Source organism: Formica exsecta, unplaced genomic scaffold (assembly GCF_003651465.1).
Source record: "Formica exsecta isolate Colony F162 unplaced genomic scaffold, ASM365146v1 scaffold2, whole genome shotgun sequence".
NCBI lineage: Eukaryota > Metazoa > Arthropoda > Insecta > Hymenoptera > Formicidae > Formica > Formica exsecta.
Window position 1 is genome coordinate 1,003,481 of NW_021849297.1, and position 20,146 is coordinate 1,023,626.

A 20,146-nucleotide genomic window follows, 5' to 3' on the forward strand; every position below is an offset into this window, starting at 1 on the left:
ATTGAATAATGACGGCACTGGATAATTCAGTGAGAGAGCATCAGGCTTAATGTAAATCGCAGTTGCCTCTTTAGGTCCGAGCAGGAAGAATTGTCGCGAACTTTATATCAAGCCACACATAAATGCAAATATATATGCTATAGCGTATAAATTATATTAAAATTATAATTGTAACATTAAATTAAGAGTATAATGAAAAATTGAATTTTCATTACGAATTTCATTATTTAACATAAAATTAATGTAAAAATATAGTTTTAACATAAAAAAATTTACATTAAATGTAATTTTTTATTTAATAGACACAAAATAAATTCGAACGTTTATAAAAATTTTACCAAAATCATTATACTATTTCCGATTTTTTTATTAAATTCTTAACTAAAAACTTCGATCGTACGGTATGTGTGCATTGTGAACGAATCGAAAGATTTATCCGTATATTGACATAAGACCGAGTGATACGCACAATCGGGCACAGATTTGACGTTAATGCGAGACTTACCAAGGAGACAGATCGTTGCTGAAGCTTGAGACCTAAGTCCTCTTTTTCATCTCCACAGTCGGTCGTATAAAACAGCACACTCTTCTTAGATCCCCTGAAATCAACCCTTGTTAGTGTCTTCGATGAGAAGAGACGTGGGTAGGATCTGTACCTTAGCGTTAAGCTCATTTTATGAGACACGAACGGGAGCTAGGCTTCCGCGGTATAATCTGATTAGCCGAGGACCATAATTCGATTGATAATCTTATCGGACATCTTCTCGCAATGCTATCGACCGATAATGCTACGATAGTGATAATTTCAAAAAAGTTTCGATACAATAAATATAGCGGAAGTGTCCAAGGATATATCATTGCTACTTAAAATATTATTTAAAACAGAGGTATACACTCTTAACAAAAGATAAATGAAAGAAATAGAGAGAAATAGAGAGAAAGGGGATGGAGAGGGAGAGAGAGAGAGAGAAAGGGAGGGGGGGAGAGAATGTATAATTTTTTAATAATAATATGATTTTCTTTTTTATATTATAAATTAAATTAAATTAAATTAATAAAGATGAATAAATTAAATTAAATACAAAAAATTACTTAACAATATATGAGTATATAACTCTTTTTAATATAATAATATAATAATCCTTATATTATAAATCGGATAATTCTATTTGAATAAAGAATGAATGTACGATATGTCGCATATCTAGCAACATTTGCGAAATTGCGATATCAAAGTTTTTTAATTAGTTCGCGTAGCAAATAATAGAAACGACCGTCGATCGTGCGGTCTCTCGACGGTCGTTTTCGAATTATACTCTTCAATTATGAGCTATAAATCAATGGCACGATCAACGCGCTCGCTCTGTCGCAGGCGATTAAGCTCGCAGGTTGATGGCAGGGTGCACACTAGCCATGGTCTGCATTTATGGTAATCGTACCTGAGCGCCTTCCCATTACGGTTGAAGGGCTGATGTTCGGCGAGCACGGGCGAATCCGTGTAGCACCGGCTCTCGCTCATAGCGACGACTACGGCATCTCTTACGACTCTTCTCAATTGGCCCAGTCACGTTGACATCTGCAATCGAAAGAGTAGAGCCATGAGAATGAGTTCGCGCACGCGATAAACAAAATTTCGGAGCTTATTGTCTTTCTTGCGATAACACATAATTTTTTTAATAACAGCTTTTTTGATCAATGTAAAATTAGTTTTTTTGCCGAAGAAAGATCATTTATCGCCGCCTTCTATCTTCCGCATCACGTATCTCTAATTGAATTTCAAATTAAAATTCCATTAAAGTAAATTCTATCTAAAATTAGCTGAGAAATGTGTTTTCGTAATCCATTCGGTTTTATCTAAAGTTTAGATCGCAAAAACATTCTCTTTTTCAATTGTCCCTAACTTGAAAATGAATGATATCTCGATTTTTATTTATTTTTATTAATATATTATTACAAGGCATAATTGCGTTTATCGTTGATCGCAATCTATAATTGTTCCTTTATCCACGAATGTGATTGAACGCAAAAGATCGAACCGGCGATAATTTCCTGCGTGCAATACAAACGTGATAATCGCTACATCACGGAATTTCCTATAGAATTTGGCCTTTGTAGAGTAAGTACGTTGGAGTGCGCATTGATAACGAACAAGAGGTACATCGATTTGATGCGGAACACGCGTTGCCGATATTCGCGTCTTCGCTATCGAGTTTGATTGTTGCGCGGCCCACGTAACAATCTCAACCTAACGACCTCGATTACTCGTAACTCCACGTTCGGATCTCGATCCGAGTGTTTCGAGGCGCCAGGCTGATCTCGCTGTGTGCAACCCACGCGCCATGATCGACTCATGCACGCTGGACAGCGTTAAATCCGATTTAGATGAGCAGTAATGGCGATCGTTGCATTTTATTTTATGCCCATAGAATCATCGCGAACAGATTATAAAAACATCAATGTCATGCAGATAGTTAAATGGAAAATGGAAAGCTAAGAATTATATAAAAGAATGTGTGACTATAACGTGATTATAAAGTAATATACTTGTTTTATGTTCGAGAGAGAGATTATTAAAGAGATTACGTGAGTATTTAAACGGAAAAGATATAAATTTAAGAGTTGTATAAAACAAAATTATGACAAATTTTTCCAATCTTTTAAATTCTTTTTTTAGCATAACTTTTTTATATATAATTCTTATTCCATAAAAAACAAATTACGTAAATAACTTAACATTAAAATTCATATTTTTATCTTTTCTCATCGAAATAAAGTAAGTGGTTTCATACATTTTTTACGCCAACTCGTGATGGAAATAGATTAAGCACGTCGTTAACCAGCACGCAATGCGAAGTACATGTTCGCGTTTGGCGCTTCGTAAGAAAAATCTTATAGCGCGTAGAGATGCCTATTAGAGGAAACACGTTAAAGATACCGTTCTGAACAGGGCTTTACGAGTGATATCCGTAAATGTATTTAAGCAACCGTACACAATGGCCGACTAATTTGCATAAGTTATGCGCGAGAAAGTTCATTCCTCCGCCATGGGCGGAAATCCATGTGTTCTATGCATGCTCGTGTATAAACGCGAATACACAACACATTGCGTGAGCGGGATTCCGCTACAGTCAACGCATAATCAGACGCACTTCGCGATTTTAAGTAGTAACACCCGAAAAAAGGGAAGATTAATCGGATTTTATATCGTACTGAGAAATTCATTATTTCATAAAATTAGACGAAGCAACCGAGAACACAATTTATCGTACAAAATAGATGAATTAAAAAATAAGATTAATGAGAACTTTATTTCTTCGAAAATGAGCGGATGGTGTTCGATATCAAGTAACGAAAATAAACGAAATAATAATTTTTTATTTTATGCGCGATTGAAAAAAAAGCTCTCTGGAAATATTACAGGAGCAAAATAATTTTAATGTAAATTTTACTTTATCAGAATTTTAATTTAACATTTAATTACAAAGGTATATTCAATCTCTGTCTCGAACGTTTACGTAAAAAGTTACGAATACAAATAAAGGATTAATTAATTTTTCATAAAAATTGATTCAAAATTGGTAAAAAATTCATAGATAAATATTACTTATAATTAATAATTTAATACTTTCCATCGCGCTCTTTCATGGCTTTCTTTCTCTCTTTCTCTTTCTCCTGTTTACTTTAATAAAAAATCTTTTAAGATAACTCTTACTTACAATTAATAATTTAATAACTTCTGTTATGCATAGCTTGTTCATTTTAATAAGAAACCTTTTGCACGAAAGCTTTTGAAGTACGTTCTATCAAGGAATCGATAAAATTCATTTCATATTAAAATTGCAAATCATTTATCGGATACTTTAATAGATGGAAAATCAATTGTAAAGAAGTCAAAGCGTTCCGAGAGTTAAATATAAAAAAAAAATGTTAAACATAAAAAAAGAAATCTTTTGATATCAAGCAAAAATTCGATCGTTAGTGTATATTTTCTATAAAAAGGCAATATAAAAGAACTTGTATGACGAAGCATAGCAATGTATCAGAAACTATATAAGCAACGATAATGTGTAAAATAAACATGTTATACCACATTATACGATTTGTATATAAAATATATAATGCATGATAATACAATAATAAATTACTACATCGCGTAAACGACTATAATTAAAATCGAATATTTGCTCTCCATAAATGAATTGTCGCTTTAAATTAACAAATTTACACAGAAATATAAACAAGTTTATCTACGCGATAGCAATGCAATTTTTTTTAATTCTGTGTTCTGCTGTTGCGTCATACATTATTAACAAATTGCACGCGGGTTATCCTTCGTTACTGTGCAGTCCGGTATATCGTGTGATATTCTGAAACTGCAACTAATTGCGAGCACGTCTAACAAGTCGACCTTGACGCGTGCGTAATGGCAAGAATACAGGCCGCAGGGGAGACATCAATAGAAACATGATAATGATCGTATGTTATACATCGACGGCACGTACAGCTTTATGAGTTTGATCAACCAGCCGCAACGCCGTTTCACGCCGTCGCGGATCGCTTTCAAATAATAGCGTTGCGCCGCAAATAAACGAACGACCACGCCTGTGATTCTATTCAGAGATAGGTTTTAGCGAAAAACTTGCATTGTGTGATGCGAAACTTTTATTAAAAGATTTCTATGTGCGTACTATTACTTTCGTTCTCTTTTATTTTATTTTAAAAATATAAGTTCAAATAAATTTAAAATAAATAAGTTTAGAAAAAATATACACAAAATGTGCTTCGTTAGAGACAACCCTAATTAACTATAAATGATAGGTAACTGTATGTATAAATGTTCCATTGCATTAGACGTGCAAAATCATATAAAATTTAATATAATATATAACATATAAAATTTAATTACAAAGGTATATTCAATCTCTGTCTCGAACGTTTACGTAAAAAGTTACGAATACAAATAAAGGATTAATTAATTTTTCATAAAAATTGATTCAAAATTGGTAAAAAATTCATAGATAAATATTACTTATAATTAATAATTTAATACTTTCCATCGCGCTCTTTCATGGCTTTCTTTCTCTCTTTCTCTTTCTCCTGTTTACTTTAATAAAAAATCTTTTAAGATAACTCTTACTTACAATTAATAATTTAATAACTTCTGTTATGCATAGCTTGTTCATTTTAATAAGAAACCTTTTGCACGAAAGCTTTTGAAGTACGTTCTATCAAGGAATCGATAAAATTCATTTCATATTAAAATTGCAAATCATTTATCGGATACTTTAATAGATGGAAAATCAATTGTAAAGAAGTCAAAGCGTTCCGAGAGTTAAATATAAAAAAAAAATGTTAAACATAAAAAAAGAAATCTTTTGATATCAAGCAAAAATTCGATCGTTAGTGTATATTTTCTATAAAAAGGCAATATAAAAGAACTTGTATGACGAAGCATAGCAATGTATCAGAAACTATATAAGCAACGATAATGTGTAAAATAAACATGTTATACCACATTATACGATTTGTATATAAAATATATAATGCATGATAATACAATAATAAATTACTACATCGCGTAAACGACTATAATTAAAATCGAATATTTGCTCTCCATAAATGAATTGTCGCTTTAAATTAACAAATTTACACAGAAATATAAACAAGTTTATCTACGCGATAGCAATGCAATTTTTTTTAATTCTGTGTTCTGCTGTTGCGTCATACATTATTAACAAATTGCACGCGGGTTATCCTTCGTTACTGTGCAGTCCGGTATATCGTGTGATATTCTGAAACTGCAACTAATTGCGAGCACGTCTAACAAGTCGACCTTGACGCGTGCGTAATGGCAAGAATACAGGCCGCAGGGGAGACATCAATAGAAACATGATAATGATCGTATGTTATACATCGACGGCACGTACAGCTTTATGAGTTTGATCAACCAGCCGCAACGCCGTTTCACGCCGTCGCGGATCGCTTTCAAATAATAGCGTTGCGCCGCAAATAAACGAACGACCACGCCTGTGATTCTATTCAGAGATAGGTTTTAGCGAAAAACTTGCATTGTGTGATGCGAAACTTTTATTAAAAGATTTCTATGTGCGTACTATTACTTTCGTTCTCTTTTATTTTATTTTAAAAATATAAGTTCAAATAAATTTAAAATAAATCAGTTTAGAAAAAATATACACAAAATGTGCTTCGTTAGAGACAACCCTAATTAACTATAAATGATAGGTAACTGTATGTATAAATGTTCCATTGCATTAGACGTGCAAAATCATATAAAATTTAATATAATATATAATATATAAAATATATATAATATATAAAATTTTAATTTTTATAAAAAGAAATACGACAGTAGTATTGGCTTCAATTGCTGCTGCAGTGAAACTGTGATTAAAACATTAGCCGATACTATATATTAAGCATTTTTTACTTGCATACTACAGACTGATACTACAGAATATTTACGTATATAAATACGTGCGACACAGACGATACGTTATAAAGGGTGTACGCGAAAAGGGTGAATTATGCATGACCAAGATCCGTGACGGAATTGACGGCTACACAGCTGTTCGTCAGGTGTACTTTCGAGTTCGTAAGTTAGTGAGTTTGCCGAGCTAAAACTTCCTCAGAGGATATTTCTTGGGATTTCGAATGTCGTGGATTTACTTCGATGTCTGCTCGTTGCAAATTGTGGGATACAGAAAAGAAAAGAGACACAACTTAATCTTTGTTTATTTCTCTTCTCGCTATTGCCAATAAAAATGATATTCCAACTATAGAGAAGTCTGTGTGTGACCACAGATTACAGAAATTTTACATATATTATATGTATACGTACATGATATGTTGCGTGTACATGATATGTTGCTTGTTAGAGGATTGAGTGTAATAGCGATCAGTATATTTCGCTACTCCTTGATACACGACCAATCGGAATTAATGTCGAGTACTTAAAAATTGCATATCTACTGTGATAAATGTACGTAGTCGTGTATAAATCGCGACTTTTGTCGAAGGGGCCAGGCTATATATTTATCCACACAGATTTTGCGAGAAGATTCATCGGAGTCGGAATCGGAGAATCTCTAAAAGCACAGCGTTTCAGAAATGTGTCAGCTCAGCATATAAGCGCGTGAAATGATACGCGGAGCGATTTAAAGCCTCGCGTGATATTTCTTCAGCGTCTCGATGTAATCAAACACGAGCAGAGATTGCATTTTAAGCTTTCCATTTGCTGTGCGGAATTGCATGTAAGTGCAATATATTTAAGCTTACCTAGCACGAGCGAATATTAGCATTTTGATGAAACACACGATATGCACGACGCGGAGAAAAAGAGACATCGCTGCACCTCGATATCCATATATGATATATGATATCGCACGTAATTAAAATTGTACGCAGTATTAGCGATGGGCACGTGGTAAACGTGGAAGCAAATCTCGATACGTCTTGTCAGCATCGACAATGCGGCGCGTAGAAACGCGGAGAAGCACGCGCGTTGCAATGACGCGCGCGATATATGTAGATACGCATCAAAAAGCATGGAACGCTAAAAAAGGAGAATGCGGTCGACACAATGGAGCGCCGGCAGACGCGCAACGGATACGCGAGTTTACGGTATCGTAATACGATCCGTGCAATAATAACGTACGAATAAACGGCGAAATAACCGTCCCATCGAGAGTATTGTAAAGTCCCATTATCGTTGATATACCGATACAAGGACGTACAATGGAAACAACGCCGTGACGGATGCGTCTTGTCGACGTGTTATTTATCAGCTGTGTAACTTAATAAATAACGATACGCATGTTTCAGCCTATTGACCAATCGTGATTCGAGTCAAAGACGAGTTTATAATTACAGATTAATAAAAACGAAGAAAAAAATATACACGAGATGTGTGTTAATAAGCAGATCGGCCGACTGATCATAAAAATCGAGCAGATTTGTTGTTTCGTAATTGAAATGCTAAATGGACTTACTATATATATATGTATAGTCATTAGTTTTTAAATATAATATAATTTTCGGTTAAAATACATTAATTAAATTACAAAATAACATCCTGAGGAGCACAGTTTGTTTGTGTATGTCTCGCGTTCTTATTTGCTCTCTCTGTCTCTCTCTCCCTCTCTCTAAAAAGTTTATCTCTCAATTATCATTACGAACCGGAATTTCTCACTTATCTGAGAGCTCGGCCAGGGCAATCCGAAGAAATTGCCCCGAATAATCAATTAGAATTCCGCTTTCGATTCGACGAAGAGGGATAACTGATCAAATTTAGCTTTATGTAATCCAAACCTTCGTTGTACGTGATGTGCGAATTAAATTATCTATATCTTACATTTTCTCTCTCTCTCTCTCTCTCTCTCTCTCTCTTTCAATTGTTAAATGTATGCGTGCATGTTTATAACACAACTCTGAAAATATAGTTTTAAATATAGTAAAATTCTTTATTGATGATAACAAGAGATATTGTGATCATAAAACAAATTGTTTTCGAAATTACAAGATATATTACTTTTGGAATCGATTTGTTTTTACCATTTGAATGCGTTTGCAACATTTATCCGAGTATTTTGTTACGCATCTGAAACTCATCTCTGAAGCTTCTCGCTAAAAAGATTTGCCTCAGTTTCCGTGAATGTCATTTGCGCCATCGCGTCGTATCCGTTCGAGAAGGAGGGAGATAAGCTGGATAATAACTTGCGTATATAGGTGCACAGAGAGAATACCGTATTCTCGATTATGGTAATCAGTGCGATCTGTCGCATGAAAAGCGTTTGATAGTGCGAAGACTGAACTTTTATGATTATGGGATATGCCAGGAATACCCAGACATATCTGGGTTTTTTTTACGTTCTCTTGAAGAATATATCTGATATAATTCATTCGTTTGTCTTAAAACGACTCTGTCCTTTAAATTTATCAAGCAAACTTGTTTGTAGAAGCAACGATATTATATTTTACAGATGATTATATCTTACTGTTAGCACTTTTGTCAGAATACGCCTCGCGATCTTCCTGTATATTATCTCGTATGCACGCTAGTTGTAATATTCGTAACATGTTGAACATTTTTTTATAATAATAAAACTATGGCAAAACGATAAAAGACAAGCTTGTAAAAGACGAACACTCCAGCGGAAATTACATCGGAAGTACTAATTACTTTCTTCGATGGTAAATGATCCGCGATAAAAGCCTCATCATATATTAATAAGCTTTCTCGGCTTAGAAAAAAACAAAAGTGCCCATTGACTTGAAGCCATGTCTGTTAAGTTTGTTCAAGCTTACTTTAGACATTTGTGTACATCTGGTAATTTATGATCGCCATACGATTAACCATTCGAGTATCATTTAACTGTTCATTTATAAAGGCTCCATTTAAAAAAAGAATCTGCTATTATTACTTTTTATAGTAAAGTGAAGTACTTTAGCAGTAGAAGTACTTTCTGTATGAATTTCCGCCGGATAACACTTAGTGTCACGTGTGTTTGCGCAAGCGTTTTTTTATTATTATTACGAAATATTAATGATTCTTTTATCGTTATATATCGATTCGCTTATACAATAATGGGCTTCCGCGTCTAGTAAGTACGAATATTGCGTTAGGCTACACATATATATACACACGCAAATTCTAAACAAATGTGTACTTATTAAGATTTATATTTAATCCTTTTATATATCTGAGTTGTATTTACTAGATATCGTGTATTTCCTATCGATTACAGATATTAGAAATCCGATTATAAGAATTACATTTATTTCAATATCGAATCAACAAATTTTGAATCACAAAGAAATAAAAAAATTTGAGTAAATTAAACAATGATTTTTGCCAATGTATATTTTAATGTCATTTTATTTATTTAATTTCAAGTGAAGCAGTTTTATAGAACTTTAATTTGTGCGGTTGTTTTAAAAAGATAAAAATCGATCATATTTTTATTAGACAAAACTAGATATCAAGTTCAACAAAGATCTATAATCCAGAGAAAGAGAAAAAGAGAAAGAACGCAATATTTAGGATTATCTTGTGTATAGTTGAGTAGATAAATAATGTTTCAAATACGCGAATCTAAAATCTATTCCTCGCGTAATTGCACGTGTTCGCATGACTGCTGTTGATGTAGGGCGGAAATCATTGGTCGAATACAACAACCCTTTTTCGCAATTTGCGGAGCCATATATCTGTTTATGAAGCCCACCATTGCCGAGCATAATGACACCGCAGATATATCTTTACGATCCTATTTCACGCAACCACACACACAATGCGGGATTGAATATTTTATAGTATAGAATGACTAAAATAGAGAGATTTTGCAGTATGATATAAACCATTCGCATATTACGTTTATCATAAAAATATTAATCAAAATCATTTAAAATTTTTTAAATTCTCAATCACATACGTATATTTGTAAGAAATTTCTGTTATATATGAAATTAATATTATTTTGATAATAGTTCATGAAAAAAGGGTAGAAACGAGAAAGAAAATAATTAAAAATTATAAATCATTTTTTGAACTAGAATAATATTAAACAATATAACACATTTACACGAAAGTGTAATGTATTTACTTCTCTATATCGAACTTGCTAACAGCGCTATTTGATATCCGATATATATTTCATTATTTGCATTCACGCTTCGAGATTTGAAACATATCGTATTCGTATAGTAGGTTTCGATTTTAGACTTTCTATTAACGGAGTAACGCCACGCAATCTCAAAGACGGATCGCTTGTAAGAATTATATAATCGTGAAACAATATAACACATTTACACGCGAAAGTGTAATGTATTTACTTCTCTATATCGAACTTGCTAACAGCGCTATTTGATATCCGATATAAATTTCATTATTTGCATTCACGCTTCGAGATTTGAAACATATCGTATTCGTATAGTAGGTTTCGATTTTAGACTTTCTATTAACGGAGTAACGCCACGCAATCTCAAAGACGGATCGCTTGTAAGAATTATATAATCGTGATACAGGAGAGATGTAAGAAGGCAGGTATTCAAGCAGCACTCGCAAGTAAAACGGTGTAACGTCCAGCATTCATAACTCGATGCTGCGAGGCGAAATCAGATGTAATCGCTCTGATGCGCCGAAACGAAAAATCCTCGCACCTCGAGCTATTCGCAGAGCTGAGACGGAGGAGTTCGCATAATACGACTCGAGCAATGAAAATGGCAAAGCGGTCTGTTTCCCATAGTACTTGCGAGCTAGCAGATGCAGCAGCCCGGAGTCATCGCATTACAAACACGCTATTCCGCCGTTCCGACGTATTCGCGACGCGTTAGCTCGGCTGTCGCGCGGTCGTCATGACAATTATAGCGAATGACAGAGATCGCGCTCCGATGTAATGTCCGATAAATTGCACGATAGTAAGAAAAAATCGATAATCTTGACAAACTCGCGAGTTTTCTCCTCGGTTTCGCACATTTTCTTGATAGACTTTCGCGTAGCTTACGCGATTAATCCCAACTTAATCTCGGATTATCCTCAGGTAACGCGACTTAATTTTTTAAGTTCTATAGAAAGGACATTGGATTAGAACATTTTAAATCATCTTTTGAAAAAATCCGCGGAGATATAAAGTCCAGATCTGATTCATTTAAGGAATACATGACTTTTAATTGCATCATCAACGGTGCTAATTGACGTTGCAATAATAAATACTTTAATAAATTTTTTATATTGATATCTGGCATTAAATAAATACATTTGTTTGTTGCATCTGTCCAATATACAATGTATTAAAAAATAAGTTTAAACTTTTTTGAAAAAAAAAAAAAAAAAAAGTTTTATCTAAATATATCTATAATTTCACACTATTAAATATAATTATATTTACACATTTGCTATCGTACTTTTAAGTATTTCATATTTGCTACCAGTATTCTCATTCTCACTATTGTTACGTAACGCTCTTTCCACCATCTCTGAGGACACGTGCCAGTATGCATGATTTATGCCTTTGTATTCAAAGGGGTCGCGAAAAAAAAAAAATCTCAGGCAAGATGTTTTTCCGATCCCCGGGGTCAGGAAGCGCGAATAAAGCTGGCGACAATTTCGCCCATTAACGAGATATTCAACCCCCCCCCCCCCCTCTTTCCGAAACCGGTCTTTCTCATCTCTTCATGAATTAGGCTCTCGCGCTCCCTATGCTAGTTTACGCTGGCAGTGATGTATCGCGCTTTAATAGTGCGTCTGTCCCGAAACGATTCGGTAACCGTCTCTGGCTGGAATAACGCGTTTCTGGCAGCAGTTGTGTGTGAATGGGTGCTTGTCCTCTCACATCACTCTCATGAAATCATTCCTGCGTGGTGAGGAAGATAAGTGGTGACGGGATCAGACAGGAAGAAGCGAATCGGATGTGAAAAGCGAATTGTTTGGAAAGAATATTTTTTATAGCTTTTTTGAATATACATTAATTTGAGTTTAAATCTGTAACATTTTTAACCTATTTTTCGTCATTTAATTATTAATTCAGCGATATTAATTTAAACTAAAATAGATTATATTATTTAATCAGATACTCTTATTCAGATACTTAGATATTCTTAAAATAAAACATTCAGTTATAAAGAGAAGGAAGTTCGAATGTTGCCAAGAAATAAATCGTACCTAGTAATAAATATTATAATGGTTCCGCTTTATAGCGGAAAGCTAAGAATGTTTTACGGTACGCTATAAATAACGATATATGAGAAGCGTCGATTCTCAGAAAGCCTTAATCGCAACGGAATAATTTCCCTTCTTTTCTTCTCTTGCGAAAACAAATAGAATTAATAAAATTCTTGCAGAGTTGTTTATTACCACTCGAAAATTGATGCGTGAGCACATTGCTCGTTCTCCGAACACATATAGAGTCTCAATTATTCAACATATTACATTGCATATTACATTTCCGTCAGACGGTCTTATTTTTCTTTATATAACGGCAACGCTTCAATGCTCACGGATGAAGGTACTCTTACTTTAAGATGCGAGCTAATTTACATAATTCCAAAAAAAAAAACCAGTTTAACTTTTCATAATTAACGATCACGTAAATCTAATTGAAAATTTTCAAGTATCTTTTGTTCATTTTTGTCTCTGACGGGTTTTCTTCGCAAAAAAGAGAGCGGCGGTTAAGTCAATAAATAGAAGGAATTGAGGGTTTATCTTGAAAATCAGGCCTCTGACGAAAAGTGTATTGAATTATTTGATATACCAAATTGTAGTTTCTTATCTCAAGATCTCTCGCTTACTGATATTGTTGCTTGTAGCTTCTCTTTAATATAAGTTAAGCTTGTATTTTTGCCGGATAGGTTCATATAATTAATTATTGTCTTTATATGTTATAAATGTAATACGTCCCAGAGAATACATTAAAATTTAAATATTTTAAAACTAAAAAAATATTTAAAAAAATATTAAAATATTTAAAGCATGTTCGGCCGTAAATTAATATTATTTTATATATTGTAGATAAATGTACAGGTTTGAATTTAATTAGTTTTATTAATTCATGTCTTCGTAAATTCACTTCAGAAATCACAACTCTATTCGTACGTAATTTAAACTTATTTAGTGCTTTGTGATCGTGGAAAAGAGAGAATTGATATCGAGAATTGATATCGAGTAAAAGTTAACGAAAGAGAGAGAGAGAGAGAGAGAAAGATATATAGAGAGAAAAGAAATCGAATTAGCTTGACTGTATATCAGGATTCTTCTTCTTTCAACTTCCAAGGACCATTATTAAATTATGTCCCTGCGGCGTATTCCGCGAAGAAGATGCGCATGATTCGCCGCGTTCGCACGCCAGATTCAGTCGAGTGAACCGAGTTTCACCTCGCCCCCGTATAATCAATGATATATGCAATGGAAAGAAGGAAAGTCTGCGAAGTTTAAAGATGCAGAAAATACAGATACATTGTATATATGTGTATATAGGTACTGTGGGTTTAGCTCGATTATTTATCGGCGGATCGAATTTGCCGCGTGTCGCACATAAGAGTCGGCGTAATAATTCTCGAATACAATCGGATATTCTTCAGTGATTGATTTACTGATCGGGGCACGGGAAGTGAGTCTGTCCCGTCGACGATTATAAAGACGCGATACAACAACGACCGTACATACGCCGGATTCCGATTTAGTCTCCGGCATGTTCGTCGTTGTAGTCGTCGACATGAGAATTCCGAATTGTACACGAACGATCTTGATTCTCTCGGATCTGAAAGCTGTTATCTACAATTCCGCCGATGAGCATGTTCCATTATTCATGCTCTATGAATAATCGCACGGACGGATAACGTTCGATAAGAAGCAAGAGTAACGCGAGATTGAAAAAAACGATAGGAACGATGAAAAGAAGGGAATTTTTTACAACAGGTTGGAATTGTTCGAACGAGTTGCATTGATGAATTTTAGAAATATGCGAAATCGTAATTGATGAAATTTCACATTTTAAATTTACCCTATTATCGTATTTAATGACAGGATATTTATGGAATATATATTGCCTTTTGTATCCTTCAAAGAATATTTATAGCTTTGTTAAATTGTCTTATTGTCATTATTTATTAAAAATTAAGGGAACAAAGAAAGATTTTTTAAGAATTATCCAATGTATTAGAAGCTAATCAGCAGGTACAAAATTGTCAATTAAACTTGAAATTAGAGTTCTTTTTCTCTTTATCTTACCAATTATTTTGTTAAATATTAAACAACCTGAAATTTTTTTCTCGGTATAATATATTACTTTATACTCTTACGATAATCTTTAATGTACATCGCGATGGTTTCGCTTTAATGTGTTCCATCTGTATTCTGTCGTCACGGGCTTGTTCGCCTTAGTACAAAACTCGATCGATGACTACACAAGGACGTAAATGATAGCTCATATATAGGTGTAGTTATGTGTAACAGCGAGAGTCGAATATATTGAAATACACATAATTTTTTTCTCCTTCATCAAAAATGGCACATTTTCCAGCAAAAAAAAAAAATATATATATATAAATACTATTTTAAACGGAGAATTTGCAGTCCAATCCTCAATTGTCAATTTTCAATAAATAATAATGATGAGATGTTTTTATTTAATATGACTGCTCCAACCGCTATGTAGAAATTACGCTGGGCCGTCATGACAAATAGCAAGCGGTAAAGATATCAAACGGAAAGGAGATATCAAGGTATCATTACGTGCACGAGAATCAAGGTATCATTACGCGCGCTCCCGACTGCTCCGTTTCAGAACTCCATTCATTGTCTGATGCTCTCTGCATAGCCGGATCGCTGCGTTATAGTGCTTCCGTTTCTCACGAAATATCGCAATGTTCTGCAACCAGTTTGACGAACATTCTGACTTCGTAATGTAATTCGCCAACTTGAAACGTACGTTTAGACTGTGATTAATAGCGCACCGATTGCAAAGTTATTCTACATTAAACATGATTTTGTATTCTGCATAATTTCGATTGTGTTAAAGTTGTTTAGTTAGAATGCAAAATTTTATGTAAGGAGAAAGAGAGGAAGAAGAAACTTGAAAAAAAAGTTGGTTTAAGCATATAATATTGTTGAAACCAAAACATTTTTTTATTATATATTTCTTTATATGTTTTAAAATGTGCAATAAAAAAAAAAAGTAAACTATCTTGTTTCTTCAATTAAAATAAATGTTCTGTATTTTATATACATTCCCAAAATTGTAAATTAAAAAATTATAATCATGTTTTTTTTTAGAATAATTGTTATAATTAGCAACAATTGCGTTGTCTTCAGTTTAAACGTAATAGGATTTTACAGCGATTGTCTCTTATTGTCACAGAATTTGCGTGGACGCCAATTATAAATTGTTTCGTAGATAGGTATAGGTATATATCCATAGAGAAACATGGGTGAACGGAGATAAGTAAATTGTCGCGTATAAATTATTAACGTACAAGTTTACCACTGTCTACGAATCGATGGCAATAGTTGATAAATTGCTATTGACAATATATCAGTAGCTTATAGATCGTCTATAGTGAATAGTAGATAACAATTTCCTTCATTAATAAATCCTAGGTAAAGGCAATAGTTGCGTATATTCTTACATATAAGCATAACGATCGAATATGTGCAGATAATACATATAAATATTAGAGTTTACCGTCTTTCCAGCCTTTAGATATCCGCGAATAAAATTCTTTTAAAATATTTACGGGCTGATTCTTAAATAATTTCATTATCTTTGTTTCTGGATTCAAAATTATTTTAGAATAATCTGTGAAAATAATGCAAGTAAAAAATTCTTTCTCGTAAATATTAAAATAAAAATTTATAAATTATTTCCTTCAAATATTGTCTCTCCCTCTCTTTTTCTGAGAGATTTTTAAAAAACTTTTTTTCCAGTATGGTGCAAAATTATAATCGCAAGAGTTATAATTTTGCATAACGGTATACGATTGATTAGTAGAATAAGAATATTACGGAAATATTAAAGGAATTAAATTTTCAGTGATTTAGTACTCGAAGAACTTATGCATCCTTCATACGTAGAGCTTAAAGATATAATTCCTCGAATTTGAAGGGAGGTCGTTTCCTATAGCGGGAATTCTACACTATTCTATTGCTCTATCGATTTATTTCGAAGTCTCACCGGTATTCCGGCGTTATATGTTCTCGGGACGAAGACTCTCCCCATGCTCTGATGAATACGTAACGTTCGGCCGTAAATATCTGGCCGCGAACAGCTCCGGTTACGAGCGACGACGTTTTTTCTTCTCTATCCGGTCGCTTCCAATTTCCATCTGTAATCCGCCGGTAATGTTTCAAGCACAGCGAGGCGTCCGTCTCTTCAATTATTCCCGCGAAGAATAAACAGCGGTTATCGTAAACTCTGGACCACGAGTGGCAAAGTATCGGGTTAAGACTTGTAGCACGTACAAATGCGCGAAGCGCGCATATACGGGTGCAATATTCGCGAACGTTTACGATACGTTTAGACCTGACGTTTATTTTATGACCTCTCACCCTGCGCGTCTCTCTTTCTCTCTCTTTCTTTCGTTCCACACGAAGCAATAAGTCGATATGTAAAAGAGATGATGCGCAATAGAAAGTTAAGAACCGTTTTAATAGGCAAAACAGCATGAAATATATGCCTCCATCCGTTAACAACAACGATAAACATTGCCTCCTATTGATTGTGTCATATTTGACGTACACCTTATTACAGGTTGAAGTATTACAACCCGAATAATAAGAGAATAAATTATATATTAATTAATCATAATGTCTTTGCGAGTGTGGTGACTGCACAATATAATATATTGTGATTTATTTTTCTTTTACATCCGGTAACCGTATCAACTATGTTATTATAAACGTTTAAATGTCTGACGATATAAAACAAAATCGAAATCTGTTCCTTTTATTTGCATGTGTCATGATAAAACTATCGTAACTATCCAATCAATCCATTCTGCAGAGTAAAAGGGCCTCTCTCTCGACAACGAACACGGATAAGTGCTTAAAAAAACAATTCGTTTGCCCGATCGCGAACCGAGAGAAAAAAATGTCGTGCCTCACGTAATCTCGTCTAACGGTATATTCATTATGCACTACGGAGTCGTAAGCCCTCAAATCCGTTATGAAATTGATGAAATTGATCACCCGTTGCGTTTTCGCTCATTAAAAGTTTCATTACTTGTTGCAATTTCGATGCAACTACATTTGCATAAGTTTCAGCTCTCGCGATAATGATGCAAAAATTTAATAAGATGTTAAGAAGTGAAATATTGATCCATCAGATCCGTCAAGCGGTCCAACCGTCTTACAGATCTCTTTCTGGGATTCGAAAAGTACGTAGCAAATCGATTAATGAAAAACTTATAGTAGTAAATATCTTTGTCTTACATGATCACTCTCGTTTTTTCTCAGCTTTTATGTACTTTTGCATATTTTATAATTATCATCTGAAATAATATCAGTGAGAGATCCGTATGATAATACGATAATGCTCTTTATATTTTATAAAAACAAACCTGTAAATATTAATCAATGTACATAATACATCTTTTATAAAGTTTAAATATTAGCGAGATAATAATTTAAGATTCTCGAAAAAACTTCCTAAATAACTTTTGAAGCCATAATCTTCTTAAAAAAATCATTTTTTTTTATGCAAACATAGTTGAAATTGTTAATTAGAATTCATTTTTTGTCGGACTATAAACAAAATTGATGTTACAAAAACATTTAGAAAATGTTAATATTCCATTAAATTCCTATATAAAGCGTAAGTGTATTATACAAAGTGACAAAAGAGTATACTTTATAAAGGCTTAAGAACCGGCCCCCCTAACGAGAGTATCGATTAACATCACGGTGTTAATTCTAGAAGAAGCTCTCCTGACTTCCACGCGAACAATTTACAATATGGCGCACAACTTATGCAATGACGAAAGAGCGAAGGGTCGTCATTAGGGCATAATTGACGGAGGTAAAACTTGAAGTTGTCGGCCGGGCGGCAGAGGACGGACACGTTTGAGAATAAATTTATCGTCAAATTACCGCTCGTTAATAATCGTGACGGATAGAAGTAGCGAATTTGTAGATATAATTTCGCGGCGCAATTATTATTTAACGAGCTGTTTCAATGCTAAATTTTCCGCAGCTCGGACTCTCACTTAAGTCGCGCGTATTTAACCACCAGACGAACCGATTCTGATACGCTCTCTGCACACACTCGATCGACAGATTTATTATATGCGATGTAATTAGTTATTAGCGATTCGAAACACAAGCCATGCTTATATTTCATATCTGGAATATTAATGATTCAATACACCGCGCGCGGCGACGTTGCTATTATTTTGATTTTCTTGGTGATAAGACTGACATCTAATAAGGAAAGCTTGTCATACCGGAAATTTTAATTAAACTTCTAGAGGGATCTAAAATAAATAAATATAAAAATCTTTAAGTACTGCAAAAAAAAAAAAAAAACGTTTCTAGGAAGTAAAACTATTTGATTGTAAAAAGAGAAGAGGAAAATTTTTCTCTATGTATATAGTTAATAAATTATACAAAGCTTTTTTTGTTAATTATTGATAATAATAAAGGCATTATTGCGAAGCTGTTTGTGTCATAATTCTTGGATAAATAGAGAAACCCTATTTATTTAAAAGAATGTCGGTAATGAATAAATATCGGAATGAATATCCGAGTTACTTGAGTAGCGTTATTGAAACTCCATAACGAACGATTATATTTAATTATTGTTGACGATACCAAGATTTTATCCCGATATGTCTTTAATTGGTACCGAATGCTGTGGGTGACGTATATCTGCAGCAATGGTTTGAACCTGAAGCATCGAAGCATCTTTATCCCCTTTTATGAGTGATATTTTTAAATTTATTTTTTATGAAATAACATATGACATTTTTACTACATATTTTATAACGTGGACATATATAAAGACAGTATTTTGATTAATTTTTTATAAATGTCCATACTTACTAAATACTACAATAAAATATTACTTAAATATCTTCTAATAACGTGGTTATATAAATAAAATAATTAAGCAGATGTAGATTGATTTAGACTTATAAATGAAAAAAGATAAGAAACAAAAATTCTTTTGTGCGTTTCTCTACATAAGTATGATTTATCGTAAAAAAATCAATAACTAATGCAAGTTATAATTAACCATGAGTAAGAAAAAAATGTGGTAAATATATATAAAACATTATTTAAATTATTAGCTTTATCTTTAGCAAATAATGTTTTTACATAAATTTTTTATAAATTCTCTCTACTTTTTTTTGGGGTTGACTTGTCAGAAAGTAAGATGTTTAGTAATGAGCGTGCGAATTTTTTGAAAATTCCTTGAGAGCGATGCCTCTCTTGGGAAATCTTTGGACGTTCTAACAGGCGAGCAACACCTGGCGACAGGTGTTAAGGGAGTATGTATATTCATACTATCTGATACTAAATGTCCGAAAGACTCTTAAGTAATGTCTCGCCTATGTTTTGCAATAAAAATGTTTGTTATGTATCTTTCATTTGGAAAATAATATTTTTGAAATAATTATTCTTAATTTTGAAGTACAAATG

The 20,146-nt window shown here is 33.4% G+C and overlaps 2 protein-coding genes across 4 annotated transcripts in view; one reads left to right on the plus strand and one right to left on the minus strand.

Annotated features, from left to right (window-relative positions):
* LOC115234336 overlaps positions 1–20,146 on the minus strand; it is a 64,457-nt gene that overhangs the window by 35,273 nt on the left and 9,038 nt on the right. For both annotated transcript variants that reach the window (XM_029805346.1, XM_029805345.1), the window contains exons 2-3: positions 1,440–1,576; positions 506–599 (exon numbers count right to left, since the gene is read on the minus strand). In XM_029805346.1, the coding sequence (XP_029661206.1) occupies positions 506–599; positions 1,440–1,519 (174 nt within the window). In that variant the 5' untranslated portion in view covers positions 1,520–1,576. The remainder of the gene's footprint in view (positions 1–505; positions 600–1,439; positions 1,577–20,146) is intronic.
* Positions 1–20,146, plus strand: part of LOC115234337 — a 108,720-nt gene that overhangs the window by 1,794 nt on the left and 86,780 nt on the right. The window lies entirely within an intron of this gene.